At 42.0% G+C, this 20996-nt stretch overlaps 1 protein-coding gene across 1 annotated transcript in view; it reads right to left on the reverse strand.

Moving 5' to 3' along the window:
- The window catches only part of LOC310858347 (ankyrin-2-like), a gene marked incomplete at both ends in the record, with an annotated part of 137736 nt that overhangs the window by 69261 nt on the left and 47479 nt on the right, over nucleotides 1-20996 (reverse strand). The window contains 21 exons of the mRNA XM_083764452.1: nucleotides 659-2084; nucleotides 2577-2728; nucleotides 2831-3121; nucleotides 4829-6448; nucleotides 8332-8353; nucleotides 8455-8487; nucleotides 8582-8704; nucleotides 8803-8928; nucleotides 9721-9949; nucleotides 10130-10226; nucleotides 11115-11319; nucleotides 11673-11884; nucleotides 12673-12827; nucleotides 13950-14048; nucleotides 15078-15302; nucleotides 16940-17037; nucleotides 17165-17240; nucleotides 17439-17565; nucleotides 19332-19404; nucleotides 20104-20202; nucleotides 20316-20414. Coding sequence (XP_083620578.1) covers nucleotides 659-2084; nucleotides 2577-2728; nucleotides 2831-3121; nucleotides 4829-6448; nucleotides 8332-8353; nucleotides 8455-8487; nucleotides 8582-8704; nucleotides 8803-8928; nucleotides 9721-9949; nucleotides 10130-10226; nucleotides 11115-11319; nucleotides 11673-11884; nucleotides 12673-12827; nucleotides 13950-14048; nucleotides 15078-15302; nucleotides 16940-17037; nucleotides 17165-17240; nucleotides 17439-17565; nucleotides 19332-19404; nucleotides 20104-20202; nucleotides 20316-20414 — 5587 coding nt within the window. The remainder of the gene's footprint in view (nucleotides 1-658; nucleotides 2085-2576; nucleotides 2729-2830; nucleotides 3122-4828; nucleotides 6449-8331; nucleotides 8354-8454; nucleotides 8488-8581; nucleotides 8705-8802; nucleotides 8929-9720; nucleotides 9950-10129; nucleotides 10227-11114; nucleotides 11320-11672; nucleotides 11885-12672; nucleotides 12828-13949; nucleotides 14049-15077; nucleotides 15303-16939; nucleotides 17038-17164; nucleotides 17241-17438; nucleotides 17566-19331; nucleotides 19405-20103; nucleotides 20203-20315; nucleotides 20415-20996) is intronic.

Genomic DNA, 20996 nt, shown 5'->3' on the forward strand with positions numbered 1-20996 from the left:
TTCACCTATGACATGCCCAAAATAGGAATGCCAATTTGAAAGTGGTGAAAATAGATTTGTAAACTGTGGCCTCTATGTTATAGGCTGTAATATGTGAAATCAAATGGAATGGATACTGACACAATGGTGTGATTTTTCTTTTGTCATGCTCATGAGGTTATGTGTTGGTGGTTTTCCTATTTCATCACAAACTGTGCACATCTTATAGGTTAACCACAGCATAAGCAATGAAAGCGCCATAGTAAAGCTGCATTAGTAATTCAGTTATTAATAAGTGGATAATATACGAAAACTGTGCTTCACAATGCCTACTCAAGCTACTGAAGAGCTACTGTAATAACAAAGCCAGCCAATCTTGAGATTGTGTGTACATATACATACATACATACATACATATGGAAACAAAACAACAAGACAGCCAAAATACACCACAAATGTAACAAAACATAACATGAGAAACAGAAACATGTGACACAATGAAAGACAGAAACATATGACACAATGAAAGACATGACACAATGACACAGCTCACGATAAAACAACACAACATGAAATGATTTTACGGTGGAAATTGAGAAAGAGAAAGAACAAAAAAGATTGTTTAAAAGGAGCATAGAAAGAGCAAAGGGAGGCGAAACCCATTAACATCTGGGAATACCTTGGGTATGCTCTGGAGTTTGGTCATCGCTGATTCTCTGCATCTGAGTTTCGACTGTGTCATCCCAGATGGGCCTGGACTCAAATACGTCCTCTGTGACAGAGGATGGTCGCACACGTGGCAAACGTCTGACCTCAGGATCCGAACAAGCCTGATTGTCATATTTGAAGATAACTAAATCTGGACTCCCGTGATCAGCACTGTTGATATCCTCAGCATCCAATGACGACCTGTTAGATGGCTCCTCAGTCAAGGAGAGTTGATCTCTGCTAGCTTTAGAAGTGGAGGAGGATGAGTGAGGAGTAGATCTTTGCTTAGTAAAGACAGGGAGTCTGGAAGGAGGACATTTGGATTTCACAACGAGATGGTCACTGTCCGAATGACCTCTGTTGTCTGTACTACAGCCTTTTTCTGGCTCACCATCAGACTGAGCCCTGGGCTTTGAGTAGGTAGAATCATCCAGTTTAAGTCTCTGACCCTGGCTCCCTTCAGGTATCAGTGTGACAGTTTTAGAACCTCCATTATCAATATATATATTGGCTTCTTCTGATATGACAGGAGGCGGTGCGCCCTCATATTCTGCGGGACTGTCAAACCCAACTGCAACGTCACCGGAACGTCCTACGTTACTATGAGTTGAAGCAGGCATTTCGATAACCGAGCACTGGTCCTCTTCATCTTCCTCGTCCTCTGGAGAGGATTCAGAGGAATCCTGTCTCTGTTCTGAGTACACAGAGCGGGTAACAGTTGACGTGGCTGATTGAAGGTCAGCTATGGTAGAGTCTAGGTAGCCCAGTCCAAGATCTTTTGGGCTTTCAGCTTCACTCTGAGCATTCATTAGGCTCACCAAAGACTTTGGGGAGCCCAACTGAACCTCTGTGGAGCTTCCAAGATCAGACTGAAGGAGTGAGTGTTCACTTTCAGCCATATCAGTTGTGGTTTTAATGAGAGTTCTAGGTTTAGGAACTGGAACCTGTTCATGGGAACCATCAGTGACAGATGAAAGTTGGATCTCTTGGAGGGGGATCTCTGTTCCAGAAATACTGTAATCTAGCATAATGTGATCTGTTTGATCTTCTCCAGCTTCCTCTGCAACAACCTCGTCGACTGGGTGTTCCCCTATTTGAAAGAAAGCATATCCATCTTCTTCAAAACTTCTTCTAGTCATGTCAATGGCACCTCCTCTGGTCATTTCAAATAGTTTTCCCTCCTGAAACTGAAATGGGCTGGGTGTCACCTCTTCGGATGGAGTTCGACCAGGTGTCGTGTCAGGTGTTCGTTTGTCATCTACAAGACCCATAATCCTCTGTTCCTCTGCCTCAACTCGTGCATTGAAAGCTACATCGTCGTCATCATCCTCACCCTCTTGGGTCGCACTCCAGGGCACTAACTCTCCAACAGCAACATCTTTCTCCAAGCAATGTATCTGTAGCATTGCATCCTCACTATCAGCAGCTACTATGTCTGCATCAAGTTCATCAGTGCATGCTTCTAGTTTGGATGCCTCCTCGGTCTCTATTGATTTTGAACGAAGAAAGTGAGGCTCACTGATAGAAGTTGAGCGATCAGGCTCACTATGCTCATCTTCTGTTAAAGCTTCCTCAGACTCCATATCTTCATAAATGTCCATTTCTATTTTTGTTGAGGCTTTCTTAGACTCTTCACATTCTATATCAAACCTCTCCACATCTCTGAGACTGGGAGTTAAAAATTGTGAACTTTCACCTGATCGACTGAAACAACCTATGTCTGTACTTGAACTAATATTGGTCCCCTCAACATGTTCATGAGTAATGTCTGTCACATATTGTTCTGTGACCTCCTCTACAACATTGTGGGATGAAGGTTGTTTAACTAGGCTACCATCTATCACTAAGGCATCATCTTTTTCATCTCCAATTTCTGATATTGTAGAGACCTCAGAGGATTTGTTGGTTATTTTGGCATCTTGTTCCATTTCATCAAACATTTTTATCTTAGCAGCCATCATAAACATCTCCTCGTCTGGAGTAAATTGCCCTTTGGCAGCATTGTCCTCTTCTTCTTCATCATCATCTGTATTATCTTTGCCTGTTGAAAGACCAGCTGAATCAGACATTTTGAGGACACTACTCACTTCACCATCCATACAACTTGTTGATGAGAGAAAAGCTAAGTGTTCCTTCTTCCCACTTTCCCCTTGGTGTGTGTGTTGAATATTGTCCTGCTCATCGTCATCTGTGTAAATATCTTCAGCATAAGCAAAACAAGACTTAAACTGGGAGGCATAATCCTCATGCACAGCTGTCTTTCCTGACAAATGGAACTGTTTGTCCTTTTCTTGAGTAGGACTTCCGTCTAAAGAGTCTGGACTTGGGGAGTCTCTGGTGGGGCTTGGCTCAATAGAGTCAGGGCTTGTCTTTGTGGATCTGTCCTCTGTGATAGGGCTTGTCTCCAGCGAGTCTCTTTGAGAAGACTGTCTCCCTAGCCCATCAGAAATCACATTGTGCCGGGTCTGTAGGTCCACAGGTCTTTGTGGTGCAGAATTACTGGATGCTAAGTGCTCCATTTCAGGTGTTTTCTGGGCAGGTTCAAAGACATTTTGGTCAACGGTTACTGCTGTGCCATCAGATGGTGAAACTGCAGAGGGAAAACTTTTACAATCAACCCCACCTGACTGACCTTCTGGAGCCTGAACTCCATGGGATAGTGGGGATACGTCTTTCTGGGAGCCAGTCTCCACGTCTGCAATGATACTATCTTTCTTGCTGTTCCTTGTCAGCACAACTTGTTCACAACTCTCATGAACAACATCCTCTATTGGATGGCTTTGGGACTCCACAGGCCTCTCATGTAGATATTGATTCAAGTCACTACTGAGTATTGAGACCATGCCTGACATTTCTTTCTCCATTGCAGGTTGTTGGTGCGAAATCTTTCCTTCAATCTGGACCTCTTCAAATGGCTTCTCCTCTACGAAAGAAGGGGTTGATTCTTTGGCTCGTACCTCCTCTAACGGTTTTTCGTCTTTCTCTACATCAGTCTTATCCGCCATATCAATAGTGTCTCCTATTGGTGTTTTGTCATCCGTTTGAATCTTTTGCTTTTCATAGGTGGACGATAGCACCTCATTAGAATTGTCCTCTTTATGAAGAACAACTTCTTCCCACTTCTCCTCGACAACATCTTTTGCTGAAGGCCTTCTGATCAGAGGCCTCTCCTCTAAGTACTGGTCCAAGTCACTGCTTAGCATTGATAGCATGCCTGAACTATCCTTCACTGTCGTAGATGATTGATATGGGACTTTTCTCTCTATCCGGACCTCTTCAAATGGAGACTCCACAGAGGGGGTCATTTCATTGGCCTCTCCAACTTCACTTGTTGCTATGTCATTGCCTGTAGTCTCATGTTCTCTCATCACAAAATCTGTCTTGCGTGTTGTATTGTCTACTGTGGACAATATATGTTCATCAGTGTATATAGTAAGAATCCTTTTGTTGCTGTCCTTTGTCAGAATGACTTGTTCAAATTTGTCCTGGACAACGTCATTCTCTGGAGGCCTTCCGACAACAGGCCTCTCCTCTAAGTACTGGTCTAAATCACTGCTCAGCAATGACAGCAAACCCGAACAGTCCTTCACTGTTGTAGCTGATTGATATGAGCCTTTTCTCTCTATCCAGACCTCTTCAATTGGCAACTCAACAGAGGTTGGGGTCATTTCTTTGGCCTCTACAACTTCAATCTTTGTTATGGCATTGCCTTCAGTCTCCGTTTCTGTCTTGTGTATTGTATCATCTACTGTGGACAATTTATGTTTATCAGTGGAGATTGTGAGAATTTCTTTCTGGCTGTTCTTTGAAAGAATGACTTGTTCAAACTTTTCCTGGACAGCATCCTCCTGTGGTTGCCGAACAGCAACTAGTGGCCTTCCATCTAGGTACTTGTCCAAATCACTATTCAGGAGTGACAAGATGCCTGACATATCTTTTACTGCCGGTGATGCCAGGTAATCTTTTTTTTTCTCTATGCGTACTTCTTGGAGCCGGGGCTCTAAGTTCATTTCAGTGTTTTCCATCTTGGCCTGTATGAGTTTAGTGTCAGTTTGTCTCATTGCCATCCCTTCATGTTTATCACTCTCTCCTGAGCTGTAATGTCTAATGTCTATGCTGGCATCTGAGAACACAGCCATACCTTCATGCTTGAGACTCTCAGGGCTTTGGTCCTTGTCTGACATCTGATTTTCAGTCGGAGAGACAAAGTCCTTACTATCGTTTTTCATACATGGGCTGAGGATAGAGACTGGACTCACATCAGAGTCAGAGTCCAACTGATAGTTCACATCCCCTGGCTTTGACGTCTGTTTGAACAACTGATACTCTGGACTATCTTCAAGCTCAGCCTTTATGTCAGCACTGAAGTCTTCAGAGGGTCTGCGATCAGGGCTGATTTGCATGTCTTCAGACAGCCTCCTATAAGTCTTACTGGATGGTTCCTCTAACTGCACTGTGATGAAGCCCTTCCCTGACAACTCTTTCTCCACTTTATCTATACTTTGAATAGTATTTGATTCCTCAGAGCTCTTTATCAAGTCTATTGCTTTCTCTTCTAGCCTTATGTTGTCAAGTGTCTTAACATCACTCTGTGGGAAAGAAATTGTAGGAGTTTGAGTTTGTAGTGGTGGACAATCTGTGTTGTCACTTTCAGGACTCTGTATGTTTACATACAGAGCTGATTCTGGTTTCACGAGTGAGCCAGACAAACCAGGCATGGCTTTATGTTCAAAAAGACCTGCTTTATTTTTTGAAGGGTCCTGCCCCGTCTGGAATGCTTTCATTAGGTCTCTGACAGACATAGTCTCCTCCAATCTCTCTGTCTGAGACCGGGGGGATTTAGGAGACTTAGGAATTTCAGGAAGTTCTGGCATATCTGACTCCATCTTTCTTGTGGCACTGAAAGATTTGGTTTGAATGACTGATGACTGAGGAAAAGACTGGCTTTGCTCCTCTTCAACTTTTTTCTGTATAGCTCTGACCCTATCCTTTATAGATCCAATAGATGTCTCAACCACACGAGGAGATTCTGGTGGCTCCTGGACCGGGGGAGGTGCAAGGCTAGTCTCCCCCAGAATAACATCCCCATCCAGGGACTCCTCAGAGCTCATCCTCTCCAACTCTCCCTCAGACATGCTGCATCCAGAGCGTTCCCTATCTCTAAGTTTTTTCCTAATTGGTTTCTTGATATCTGGTGGACGCCTTTTGCCATCCCGCTTTAGAACAACCTGCTCAAATCTCTCCTGGATATTGTCCTCTTGAGAATCACTTTTCATTACAGGTCTTTCTTCTAAGTAATCGTCCATGTCCATACTGAGGTGTGTGACCATGCCTGACATGTCTCTGACCTCATATGTAGGAAATGAACGGCTCCTCCTCTCAATATAAACCTCTTCCAATACAGGTTCCTTACTCATAGAGGGAGTCTCCGTTTCAGAGAGTAATACCCCGTCCTCTCTGCTAACAGTACCTCCTTCCCGTAGAATTTCTCCAACTTTAAGCAGCTCCTCTTTAAACTGTACTACTATCTCAAAAGGCTCCCCTGTTACATTGTCTGCAATCATTCTCACTCCAGCAGCCCCCGTTTCATCGACTGAGGTGGAGAATTCCATTGGTTCTGTTGTCAAAATGGCAGTCACTTTAATGAGGTCATGCTTCATGTCTGACACATCAGAGAGGAGGTCAGGGCTTGCCAGTGTTGCAGGATCAAGAGGTTGATTGGTCTGCAGGGAAAACGTCTCCGTTGATTCCGTTTCATCATCTTCCATTTAAAAAACAACGTTCACAACCAAAGAGGGTAAAGAACATAAGGGAGAAATGAAGTAGGGGAAGAGAAGACATCGGAAAACTGTGGTCAGGGCAGTGACATTAAAATTCATCTTCAGTTCAGAGAGTAAGGAGAAGACTGACAGGATACGGGACAAAGGAGCCTTGAGAAGGAAAGGATTTGGACAAATCCAAAGAGATTGGGAAGGGACAGGAGCAGCGATGGCAGAAGCGAAGCAAACAGAAGAGGCAGAGGAGGAACAAAATGATAGAATATGAAGAAGACATAACTTGGGTGTTCATGTTTGACAAGTAGAACACAGGAAAGTAGGCTACAAAAAGAATCCATGGGAACAACGGAGAGATCTGAATATGGATCCAATGGACAGAGGCATAACAAACAAAATATCTCAAGATTGTTGTTGACATGAAGAGTCATGTCTACTTACAAATTAAAACGTCAAAGCAGATAAATCATAGTAAAGCTATATTAGTAGGGTTAGAGGAATAACTATGAATAAATATCGACTGAATGAATAAATGTATTATATGGGTATACTGCAAACATGACAAATCTGAACCTTTACCGATTGATTAATCACAACATTATCATTAGAATTTGATTTGTTATGACAAAGCATTCCACATTTTTGTATAAAAATGAACATCTTTTACACAGTTGTAGCAACAACTCCTTCAGTGCCACCTGGTGGTCATCAGTTTAGGCTATGAGTGCCAATTCTCCCATTATAAAAAAGAGGGCGTTTTTAAAAAAAGTGTAAAAGTGAAATTACGTCTTGTCGGGATTGGCACCCATTGCAAAGACGTCTAGAAGACGGGATTACGGTTTTGGCACTTAAACTTATAAAAGATGGACACATTTGTGTCTCATTGTCACCCCTATGTCACCACAATATCGTTTATGGTATATCAGGTATGAAATTATGATTACATAGTGCTACTGATATGTCTTTTGTGACCTCAATGACTCATTCACAAGAGACAAAATGGCTGTGTGAATATGGTCTGTAGCTGTATGAGGCTCATACAAAGATGACGTCATGACAATAACTATGTAATGAATACATAGTTCATAGTAAAACATATAACATGTATGAATGCAAATAACTGAACTGTATTCAGTGGAAGTAATATGTTATTCTACTCAAAGTATATGTTAATGGAGATAAGAATGACTGAAATCATACAGAAAGAATTATGAAAATATAATCAAAACCAACAAATGTCAAATGCAAACAACGTGTCATTGTTTGTATATGGGTGAAGTTATTTCCATGCAGAGCAAAGGAAGTTGGCATGCTATTGTTAAAAGGGTTTCAGGAAGTGACTCTTGAACAAATGGAAAGGTCAATGGAATATTTATATTCTCATCATTGGTCGAGTTCACAAAATTTGTATTTTCAAATCCCTTTATATTATATTCCTTTGATCTTTACATTTCAAGTCAATGTGCAGTGTAGAGTTACTGCAGAAAGATTAAGTGCAACATGGATGGGGCTTAAAGAGAGGGGAATGCAATGCATATCAGCCTTAGCATAGCGGCCAGATACCAATAGGTAACTGTACACACTGTTAGTAGAGAGGGTTATTATACTTTATTATACATTGGCACATATTACGGGACTGGATTTATCATTAGGTTGTTTCAGGATACTATAGTTATTAATTGTGGTTCCCTGTGGTTTTGCATCTGGTTTCACCTTCATACAGTATGTAGACATTTTGCATGGGCCCATGAGCAACACTCATCAACTCAACAACTAATTTAATACCTGAAAATTTGACACCTTAAGAGACAAGAGGTTTTTGTAAGACACACAACTACAATACATGAAACTAATAGAAATCTCAACTTACATTTTTTGTCACTCTTCTCACTCTGTAAGAAAGGATGCCCCCAAAGAAATCATAGTTAGATATGACTCCTATTTAATTTATAGTTTTTTTTCTTGGGCTGACAGTATCATGTAAACTACTTACCTCATCATCTACATCTTGGTCTGAATCAGACTCCTGAGGAAGTGAATACAACAGAGAAATAACAAACATTACAAACACTTACTCCTATTATTAGTAAGTATACCAAGTGAATGAAACTGAGATTGACCTTAGAGTATGTTGGGAGGGTGATATTGAGGTTACAGATTGCATTGTGGTTAAGACTGCGGTAAGTCCGCGGTTCCTTGGTGAATGACAGACGACCACATGGCTCCTGGGCTGTGTCTCGAATCTGTCAGTAAAGTCAGGTCCACAGCCCATTAATTACATGAATGCTGAATTGCGTGTCTCAAACAGAGAAATTCCAGAGATGTACATGCATAACCTTACCTTGATGAACAGGGCAAGACGGTTTTCTTTGAAGGCGAAGAAGCTGAACACATGGTGCTGTCCACTTTTGGTAAGAGGCACCAGATTTCCGAAGCAGTCTGCGTATATGGGCTTTCCCTCTAGCACCTGACACAGAATATAACTGTATTACAAATCAAAAATACAATAGGAAACCATAAAATCATAAATATGTTTTGTCATTTCACTCTCTGCAGTATCAGAACTTATGTTGGCCATTTTCTTATTAAAATGCAATATGTTAAATCACTAGCACTGTATAGCACTGTTATGAAATGTGGTATTCAAGTTGGCATTCTAACTGCAAGGTTCCCAGTTTGAACCCGGGCTCCCCCAGAGTTAGTGTCCTTGAGCAAGACTCTGAAGCCCTAATTGCTCCCGATGTGCAGTTTGCTGCTTGCATGGTTTCCTCCGGCATCAGTGTATGAATGTGTGTGTGAATGGGTGAATGTAATGGACAATCTCTGTAAAGCGCCTTGGATAAAGGCACTATATACAGTAAATGCAATTTACCATTTAGAAACCTTTACAAACATATTGGTGAAGAAATGTATTGGTAAGGAATTTATCCCCAGACTGTATTAATATCCTCTGACTATCTGCATAGTTCCTCCATTACTTTACCTCCACTGTTCTTTTTTTTAAATGTTTTTTTGTGGCTTTCGCCTTAATTTTAATGGACAGACTGTCAGCCTACTGACAGCTGACAGGAAATGGGGAGAGAGATGGGGGGGTGACATGCTGTAAAGGCCGTCGGGATCGGGATTCGAACCCGCGGCACACTGCCAGACTGGGTTACCAGCCAAGATGCCTGGACCGCTGAGCCACGGCCCAGGCCTTTAGCTCCACTGTTCTGACACACTCCTCTCCCCTCATTAGGCTCTCACTATTTCTCCTCACCTCTACATCTCTGCTTCGGGCCACCTCGGTAAAGTTCTCTTGCTGTTCCAGTGTCTTGTCCATCTTGTCGTCGGTCATGCAGAAGCAGCGCAGGCGGGCCTCGATGGGGTCCAGTGTCTTGGCAAATATAACAAACTTGGCCATGTAGGGAACACATATGAGCTCCCTGTACAGCTGGGTGGAGAAATTGACTGACTCCTGGATCTGCCGGCAATCTATCAGCCAGAACCTATGGGTTAGAATGAACAATACATAATACAGTCATGGACAAACCCTCAGGGAATGAGATAAGCATAGTAACATACACCCAGTGCTAGAGCACCAGTACTTAAGTACATTTCTACTTTTAACTCAAGTACAAATTCGACAGAGCAACCACGGCTGACTGCATGTGCAAAGGAGACTATACCTTGCTGATACGTTTGTGGTGAAGGATACGCATTGGTTAATAAAGGTGAGGGGTGTGGAGCCAGTAATGTCCTCCCATTGGGCTGGAGTGGTTCCACCTGAAACACAGAGAAAATAAATGCCTGTCAACAAAAAGCAACACATTTTAATTGCTTTAAAAAAAACTGGACCTGGAAGTTTCCATGTACAGTATGCTCCAAATCTGGAAGTTTGAGGTCAAGCAATTCCATTGGCTAAACACTCAATCCTTATTTCCTTACACTGGCTATAATACCCTCTCTAACTTAATGTCTAAACATAACCTGCAATGAACCCTTTGTCAAGTCAGTTGCTTTGTATTGATATTCTGTGCGTTCAATTCTTTTTTTATTTTTAAGATATATTTTTGCGGCTTACACCTTTTATTGGTTTTTGAAGGGACAGACAGTAGGCTGACAGGAAACGGGAGAGAGATGGGGGGATGACATGCAGTAAAGGCCGTGTCGGGCTCGGGAGTCGAACCCGCGGCATACTGCGACTGGATTACCATTTACCAGTCGGGTGCCCAGACGGTTACGCCACCGCCTGGGCTGTGCGTTCAATTCTTATTTTAAACTTGGTGTCAGTAAAAAGGAACATCACAGGTAGAGCATGGTGACAGGGCATATCATGTTTGTTTTTAGTTTTTCCAAGAATGATGTTATAGCAAATTCAACATAAACAAGGCGGAACCAGGGCGGAACAAGGCAGAAAGAGCCTGCTGGTTAGTCAGTCAGGGACCAATCAGAAGTCTGACAAAGGGTGCTCTTCCTGTTCATTCAGTTCATCATGGGTATAATGTCATAACAATGTCAGGAGAAACTAACTTTTAAATAACAGAATTCATGTTTATGCTTTGTCAGGTGGTGGCAAAGGCTTGTCATGAACAAAAGATGCTGTATTATAGTATGTACTGTACAGTATGCACTGTAGTTAACAACATGGACCGGTAATTTCCCTCAACTTACCAGTAATACTGCACAGCAATCTCAAGGTGGTGTTCTCCCCACTAAACTCATTGGGTGCGCTATCATTGGGGCTCTTGGGAACCGGTATTGTCATTGTGATTGGCTTGTGGAACTTCCTCCTTCTTGGTTCTAGCGTCACGATTGGGCTGAATGTGGCCTTGTTACCCAGAATCTTCCTCACTAGCTCAATGTTGATTGGCTGTGCCTATGAGGAAGAACAAGAAACAGACTCATTATAGTTACCGCTACTTTATTGTGTAGTTTAGTGCAGTGGTTATAAATAGGCGGTATGAATTGGCGGTCCAAATCAGTCCAAATCAGTTTTCACACTTTAACGTCTTATACATTTATATTTCCCCCAAAATAGGCCTATACATATTTTTTGTCTTTTTTTTTTTTTCTTTTTACATTTTATCACATATATTGTATGGGTGTCCCTATAGAACAAAAATGTTCAGATGGGGGTCAAAGTTCAAAGTTCTTTATTATTAGTGTCCCCAGGGGGCAATTAGGTTTGCGGCCAAATAGCAAAAACTCATAATTTGGGGGTCATTCTACCTGTAGTCCAACTCTGATCTTCTTGGTGAGGGCTCCCTCAGGGAAGACGGCCTGGACCTGGGGCACCAGGGTGCTGCTCAGCACCCCACCTTCCGGGCCAATCAAATGGCTGTCCTGCTTGATCCTCGACACTACCGCAAAGTATTGTGGGAAATCCCGGGTGATGATGCGACATATTCTCTTCTTCTCCAACTCCTCTGGGGAATCCAGCTCTGAAAGGGAAGATGAGAGTTGAGATACACCTTAGTAGTGTTGATTTTGACAGACATGTTTGCTTTTGTTTTTGTCATTGTCAAGTAGTTTTAGTATTTTTGTCATCTGGAATGTTTCAGTGTTAGTCTAGTTTTAATCAACTAAATATCGTAAGATTGTATTCGACTATTTAAAATAGTTGATTTTGTCTACTAAAATGTATTTTGGCTGGCCTTGATGCCTGATTTTACACTTGGTTGTATGTATGCTGAAAATAGCCGAGTGCACCCAAACATAAAATTACTGGTCTTTTAGTTCTACTACAACGAAATTGTCAATATATTTAGTTTTATTCATCATAGCTTAGCTTAGCATTTTCTGAAAAATGTGGTTAGGCCTCAGGTGTAAATGAGTTAAAAAACAACAAACAACGACCAAAACGTTGCCCGATAAAATGCTGTAAGTGAAGACAGTGTGCAGGATTCCATTTTGTTCTGATTATAATTACAAAACACACATTAACCACTTCAGCTCTACAGTATATACATTTAGGCCATTTGAAAATAGCCGATCTAAATAGTAGATCTGCTATTTTCAAAAGATTTTTATACATTTGAAAACTTGAAATGTGACATTCTGCATAATGAGTACTTTGTACTGTTTGTACTTTGAGTGCATTTTGATGCCGATACTTTTTTACTTTTACTAGTACATTTTGAATTCAGAGTATTTCTACATTGCAGTATTGATACTTTTACTTAAGTAAAACATGTGAGTAATTTCTTCCAACACTGCAGCTCATATTCACCCTCATCCATGCCGTTGAGTATCTGGTTGAGCTCCTCCTCTGTGAAGTCACAGTGGTGCTCCCTCCAGCTCTCCCCAGTCTCACTCCTCAGGATCACTAGCTCTCTCTCTGTCCCCCGCAGAGCAGCGAAGTGGGGGATCTCCACTATCACAGGCCTGAGAAGAAATAATATATATGGGTGTCTGAGATGAAGCCATGCAATGTCAGCAGCAGCAGCATGGCGACTGGGGCTGACTCACTGTAATGTGAGACGGGTTGGGAAGAAATAACAATTTGATTCTATTCAAAGAGAACGATAACAATCTTGTTTAAAAAAAAGAAAAATGCGTGCAGTGAAACAAGGGAAAGAAATTATACAAAACACACAAAACAATAAAATAAAATAAAATAAACATCCAGTATCCATTCCATAAGGCAGGGGGATACAACCAGAAAGGTATCTGCGAACTCATAAGGGATAGACAAAGGCAAGCGAGAGTAACATAACATATATAATTTGCGTTCAATGAACCCTTGAATAGGGCAGAGTGGTGTGGAAGGGGATATGACTAGGTAGGGCTGGGCAATTCATCAAAAATATATCAAAACCGATATTTAGAACCAAAAATCGACTTAATGTTGCTCATGTAGGTTAATCAATGAATCAAGAAAGAAAAAATCAACAGGAACATCTTTATAGAATAGATTGTATTATACGTCACCGTACAATGATGGTGTGCAAGTACAGTGAAAATAGCTGATATACAAGCTCACATCGTATCACGACGCAACGTGTTGTGAGCTTGTAGATCTGCTATTGCAATTATTTATTCATTTCCATAAACGTGTCGCAATGGGCTAAATGTATACATGCCATTTTGGAAAGAACTTCCCTACTTCCTTCACACAGGTGTTACAGATGATACTAATGAAGGGTCCGTTCCATTCTGGTCAAACAGAGTCAGGGTGCTGCTATTGTGCATGTTGACTCACTGGAAACACTCTGCTACACCAGTGGGTCTCAAAGTGTTCTTGAGTGGGTTCCAAATGGCCCTGTACGGGTGTGTAACTCTGAGAGTGTACATTTGTACACTCTCAGAGTTATGGGGGTCCTTGAAATTAAAAGATTTGAGAACCACTGCACACTAAATGGAACAGAGCCTTAATTAGTATCATCGGCCCAGAAGTAGGAAGAGTTATTCTGTGTGCATAAAGGCCATTGGGGACGTTATATGGCCCAGCCCTATATGACTAGGGTGCTAGAGGGGTGGTGTTGCGTCCATAATCCATTGCCCTACCCGAGGAACTTGGTCCCTGGAGGACCCAGCTGCAGGATGCGACTGACTAGGCTCTCACCCTCATTCAGAGGGGGCGGGGCCGTGGGAAGGTGGAGCTTACTGATCCGTACGCAGCACAAAGAGGGGAGCGGAGAAGAGAGCATGAACACACACACACACACACACACACACGGACACACGGACGCACACACGCACGCACGTACTCAATCATCATTCGCCTCATCATTCTACACACTGGCCACAGGGACAGTGAGTCATGCACGCAGTGGTGGTAATTAACAATGTACTGTACAGTTACTCATGTACAATACTTTATTGTACAATACTTATATTTCTACTCTACTACATTTTGGAGGCAAATGATGGGGGGGGATATAGTATATAGCCTAGTAGTTAAAATAAGCCCTTCTTTACCAGCTGCTATACATTAAAGATGTAGCTTCTACCCTGGATTTGAACCCTCTTTCCAGTGCAAGTGCTGACATTTTTACCATTGAGATAATAAAGCCTGCCTATACTTGCTCAGGGGATAAATTGAATCTTGACCATCAGGTCCAATGTATTCATAAAAATCATGCATATCCCCGCTTTAACTACGCATTAATGCGCCGAAAATAATTATAAAGGCCAATTTTGTAACGCCTAATTTACTTTTGCTTATATTATAATAATAATAATATTATATTTTGATTCTAAAGGGCTTTTCAAACGGGAAGCGATATAACGCGCCTATAGTTCATTTCCAATGAGACCTGCGATTTTTTTCGAGTGGCAACATCGCAACCGTATTTACGTGAGCGTGGTCCCGTGAATTTGTTACGCGCGTGCTCGTTTCGTGCACACGCCCACTACTCACCAGACCTGGATTCTGTTTAGCATTTCTTTACGCTTGCGTTGTTGCGCCCCTCTTGAGCAGACCTATAGAAGACCTGTCGTTGATCCATGCAACAACGTCTGCGTTAATCACTGCACGTTTGAAAGGACCTACTATTTCAACTTATGTAAAATTTTGAATGCAGGACTTTTTATTAGGTATTTCTACTTTTAGTTGAATAAAATATATGAGTACTTCCTCCACCACTGCATGCAGACTCAGAATGCACCGCATTCACAGTCACACATGCTTACCCCAGGAACTGGGCACCGGTAGGCCCCACTTCTATGATGCGTCCCGCCAGCCCCTCTCCTTCCACCATGGGGGGCATGGACGCCAGGCGGTGTCTCTTCACCAGCCTGCATGTCACCCGCGTGGGCGCCGAACACTTCCTGGGTGGCACGATGATGCGCAAGCCGTTGTGACGGCAGCCGCGCATGGCTCCGCCCCTGGCATCAACCATGAAGCTGACCAGGAAGCTGTGCAAGAAAGTTCGAACGTGGCGTCAAAAACTCTACGGACATTAGGAAAATAAATATTACGGATGTACTGTAAAATCCTTTACTCCGACAGTGTACAAATGGTAACCAAATGGACGGTTACAGGTGTATGGGTCCATTTAGTTTAGATTTGTACACTCTCAGAGTAGGCTTACCAATGCGTTATATTTGTACCCTCTCAGAGTTACAAATGGATAGATTAACAGTGAGGATTTTACCGTGTACTCAAACATGTAATATGCAGCTGACACGGAGGAACTTCATGCAGGCAAAGCAACTGAAACGGAGAAAGCACTGCTCCGTGACATCGACATGTGGCGATAGAACAACCACAATGTATCACCAGTGGCAAGAAAAGCATTCGGTTAGGGTTACACAGGCGAGTGAGGAGAGCTTTGAACATGCTCTCCCGGGTGGATGTTTCGCATCATCAAAGAGGAAATTACGGCAGACCCAACTACTGGATGATGTCGGACAAGTGAGTGTCAGTATCAACCGAATGGCATCTCCAACAAACAAATTGACCCAAACGGACCCTTACAATTTCCTTTGGATCAATGTTTACATTCTCAAAGTTAAATTGACACTGTTGATTTCACTGTGTGGACATGACACATGCAGATGAAGTTATGGCTATAGCGTAAAGATTTATCAAAGACAAAGTAAATCATGCACTGCATTCAGGTCAACATATAAACAACCTTGTCAGAATGTGTCAAACGAAAAGATGTGGATTGAGGGTTGAGGGGAAGAGGAGATAAACAGAGAGAGACAGAGAGAGACAGACAGACAGACAGAGACCCAGGGAAAGACAGAGTGAAAATGAGAAAGTGAGAATGAGAGAGAAGCCAATATGATGAACATCACCTGCTGTTGTCATGGTCTAGGCACGGTGAGGAGCTAGAAGCAAAACACAACAAACACGATCACAAACACGGCGACAAATAGCGAGAGGAAAGAGAAAGAACAGGAGCGAGAGAGAAAATAAGATAAAACAAGAAGGAAGGAGTGAAATACAGTGACGGGAAAAACCTGACCAGAGATAGAACACGGAGCACGGGATTAAGAGGATGGAACAAAAAGGTTAATTAGAAATTGTGGGAGGAATATGGACAAAACAAAGGAAAGAATCCTACACCCATCATAACTGAAAGGCGTGATCACAAATCACATAAACCTTAAAATATATGCATGATAAATCTAGGAAATAACGTTGGTGCCTGTGTTTCAGTGCGTGAGTGAGTGAGTGAGTGAGTGAGTGAGTGAGTGAGTGAGTGAGTGAGTGAGCCAAATTCCAATACGCAAAATCTCGGCCAATCACTCACTCATACTTGGCCACTCCAGCATGGTGGTGTTACGGTGAAATTGATGATCCAATGAAATATGTGACTTTTGTAGACATAACGCCAGTGTCCGAAAGTAAATCATTGCGGTTTGTTTATTAGCAGAGTTCAACTTAGCGGTATTTAGGACACATACATATGTAAAGACCTCCACGTAAGTTATGTGAAGTCCAGAAGATGGTCACATATTTTGGCAGGTCACCAATTTCACTGTAACTCTGCCATGCTTTGAAATTTGGCTATTGCGTTGTGTGCGTAAACGCGTATACTAACCCAGAGTGCAGCAGGCTGGAAGACAGCAACACATTATCCAGGTGCTCCGCGCCCCAGCTCAGACGATAGGACTCCTCCTTCATAGATAAAGCTGACACCTGCAGAGTGCCAAAGACAGTGATCGATGCAAACATTCATTACAACAATAACAGTGCTAACAGTGCATTGAAAATTGCAGATCTGCAAGATCACAGCTCGTCGTATAGATCAGGCATCGGTTCTCACCTGGTGGCTGGTAATCATGTCTTCTATCAGAATCCCCTCTCTCTGGTGGAAGCTTCCAAGAGGAGTCTGGTTGGGCCTATTTGGACATTGATATGAAAGTAGTCAGTTCTGGGTGTGTTATAATGTATGCAGCCTCTGTACGCTGTGGAAGCAATGCATCTTCTTCACACAGACATAAATTGAGTGATTTGCCAGCTGGATGGCAAAGTAATCTTTTCGGAATGTGTGTGAGTGAGTGAGTGAGTGAGTGAGTGAGTGAGTGAGTGTGTCTGACCTGTCCAGATTGTGGCTCATGTAGCTAAAGCCGTCCAGGTAATGTCCAGGTAACGAGTCATCTCCCAGCTCTCTGAGGTCCTCTGCTCTCAGATATTCCCCTCCATCTCCGGTCATGGTGTCTTCACCTGGAGGCAGGAACCAAATGAGAAATGATCAGTGAATCAGAGACCCAGGCCACAATTGATTGATTGATTGAAATATTTATTAACAGTTTGTAGAATTTACAGTACATTTTAAGCACAAACTCAATACAAAGACTGTCAACTGTGAGTGGACGACCCAATTAAGCATTACACTTGTTTACAACAGGGTCCACATTGTTCAATTCATCAAAACATTTAAAGACATACATACATTTAGACATACAATCATGAATCCCGTGATGTCTGCCGCACTCCTCATGCAGTTAGTTTACAGTACACCATCACATGAATCTCTGCACAGAGAGACCCCCCCCCCTTCTAAAACATGATCAGGTATTATGATTATACTACCGGTATTTTTTATTTATTTTTATAGTGTACAGAAAGTGTTACAATTGTTTTATGTGGCCACACCCACCAGTTCATTAAGTATAGGCCTACCTGGTTTTCACGAGGCCAAGTCAGAGGTTGATTACAAAACGTGAGGACTCCCTGTTTTTGCCATGCATCCCCTAGTGCATGACAAAATGTGCATCCTAGCCTAGTGCATGACATACAGGGCTCTATACTAGGTACGCTAGTATTTAACTCTGCACCAATCGTTTCTCGATCTACATGCTCACAACGCAACAAAAAGCGATGTGTTGTGAGCTTGTATATCTGCTATTTTCACCAAATGTTCGCAATGTGGTATAGGGTTCATGTGTTAAGATATACAAGTACAATACATAAAAGTACACAGGAGGAGGAGATTTTCAAGGCAGCGGGCAGACAGGGATTTAAAGCAGCTAAAGTAGTTTTAATGACATTTTATTTATTATTTTTATTTATTTTATTATTTTATTTTATTAATTCAGACAGCCAGCAAAGTGTTAATCGCTCACTTTTTTATTTATTTATTTATATATTTTGTCTCTGTGGCACCTCTAGTCTGCCTTCAAAGATTTTCCTAGAAGCGTTGTCATTGGTCCACTTCCTGATTGGTTAGTCATGACCAATGACAAAGCTTCTAGGAAAATCTTTGAACACAGACACCCCTAGAGGTGTCACAGAGACTAACATTTTTGTCTTTTTTTTTAGTGTTTAACACATTGCTGGCTGTCTGAATAAAATAAAAATTAAATAACTAAAAGTAATAAAAAAATTCAAAAACTCCAGGCCAAAACTACTTATAGCTACTTTAAGTACAATGCAGACAATGTTTCTCTAAATGTGTAATTTGGAGGATTAAAACCACTGCAGCATGCTTCAACCTTTTGTTTTTTATTATTATTATTATTATTATGCACAAGAACACAGAGGCTGACTATTGCCTCAAGTGCACACTGGCAGGCAGGGAAGGACAGTGTGGTTGTCTGTCAATTATTGTCCAGTACCTTCCTCCTCCTCCAGAAACACCTCAGCGAATAGCTCTTCATCCATAAGCCTCAGCGCTACAGAACACACAGTCTTAAGAACCACAGCTACAAAACGAGATACATCACCCACCCACAATCCATGTCTTAAAATGCACAGGGGAATGGGTGCTGCTTTGGGTTTGAGGTTTTGAGCGAGAGAGTAGCTTAATATGATAGTTGCTTGTTCACGTGTAAAAAATTAAGTGGATTCCTTCTGTGTTCAAAATAACCGCTAATTTATGCTTTGAAAATCATTACCATTTGAAAATTCGACATTTTGTCAAGCGATGTGTCAAACAACACAGTACTACTTATTCGCCAAGGCATACAGTAAGTTAAGGCATCACTCACCCTCTTCATCAGACACATCCAGCATCTCAGTCATCGTCTCTGGAACATTCAGCTTATGCTTCTCTGTAACCGTCTGGAGCAACACACACACACACACACCATGGATACACAACATAAGAAAAAGAACATGATGAACAAGCTGAACAATTGTACAAGACGTGGGATCCTGTCATCCTGAGGGGGTCTGCGGAAATGTTTCGTGGAAATATGGGGGAAACTAAATCCGTCCAGGATATACGTTAGATTCTGACACTGCAGAATCACCGATGATGAGCTCGAATCCCGATACAAGAAAAAACCTGATAACAAGCTTATTGAGAACCCGGTATCAATAAAGCTTTGGGCTTATCAAGCCTGTTATCGAGCATAGAGGCCCATGGCATCAAGACAAGAGGCAATCAAGAAATAAATTGAATCACCCAAGCTGGCACAAACATGTCGGTCTAAAAGTATATTGATACCTGCCAACCAGTGCTGCCCCGGTAAACAAAATTATGCTTTTAAAGTGACGGTACACACATTAACCAGTTAACAGTTTCTTCAATATTAGTTTCCAAAGGTAAAAAGGTAAATTGCCGTGTATTCAAAAAGTGCTGTATTTGGAGGCCCTCGTAAAAGATACTGGTTCTGTTTCAGAATGTATTGTTGTCTTGCGTCTTTCCCCACAAAATAATACAAAATGCTAGACAGTGGGCTCGATAAGAACCCGGCTTGATAAGCCTGATCGATAAGGTGCTCGTTATCAATAAATATTTACGAGCTCCATCCCTACCGTTGTTGTGGTGACGACCTCCTCGGTCACAACCTTCAGCGTGTCCACCACAGAGATGTAGCCCAGACGTCTAGCGATGGACAGAGCAGTGTTTCCATTCTGACACACACACAGAGAGAGAGGTAGACAACGACAGAGTGAGATTGCTTAAAGACCGGCTAACGATACATTTTCTTGATTTGTTGAGAAAGGCTTGATTTGTTTGGTCTCACCAGGGTAGTAACATTGGGTTTGGCTCCGTGCTGTAGTAACACATTGATTACATGTGTGTTTCCTTGTTGTGCTGCCTGGTGAAGAGGCGTGTATCCGTTCTGTAGAATAAAGAAAATAGGTTATTAGACCATGAGACCTAAATCATAATAGCACAGTTTTTTTTTGTTTTTGTTTTTGAGTGGTGCAACCACTCCAAGGAACAGCAATGTCCGTGTTCACCTATGTGTTCACCTATGTGTTCACCTATGTGTTCACCTATGTGTTCACCTATGTGTTCACCTATGTGTTCACCTATGTGTTCACCTATGTGTTCACCTATGTATGTGTTCACCTATGTGTTCACCTATGTGTTCACCTATGTGTTCACCTATGTGTTCACCTATGTATGTGTTCACCTATGTGTTCACCTATGTGTTCACCTATGTGTTCACCTATGTGTTCACCTATGTGTTCACCTATGTGTTCACCTATGTATGTGTTCACCTATGTGTTCACCTATGTGTTCACCTATGTGTTCACCTATGTGTTCACCTATGTATGTGTTCACCTATGTGTTCACCTATGTGTTCACCTATGTGTTCACCTATGTGTTCACCTATGTGTTCACCTATGTGTTCACCTATGTATGTGTTCACCTATGTGTTCACCTATGTGTTCACCTATGTGTTCACCTATGTGTT

The sequence above is a fragment of the Protomyctophum parallelum genome, assembly GCF_964188405.1.
Source record: "Protomyctophum parallelum genome assembly, chromosome: 5".
Taxonomy (NCBI): domain Eukaryota; kingdom Metazoa; phylum Chordata; class Actinopteri; order Myctophiformes; family Myctophidae; genus Protomyctophum; species Protomyctophum parallelum.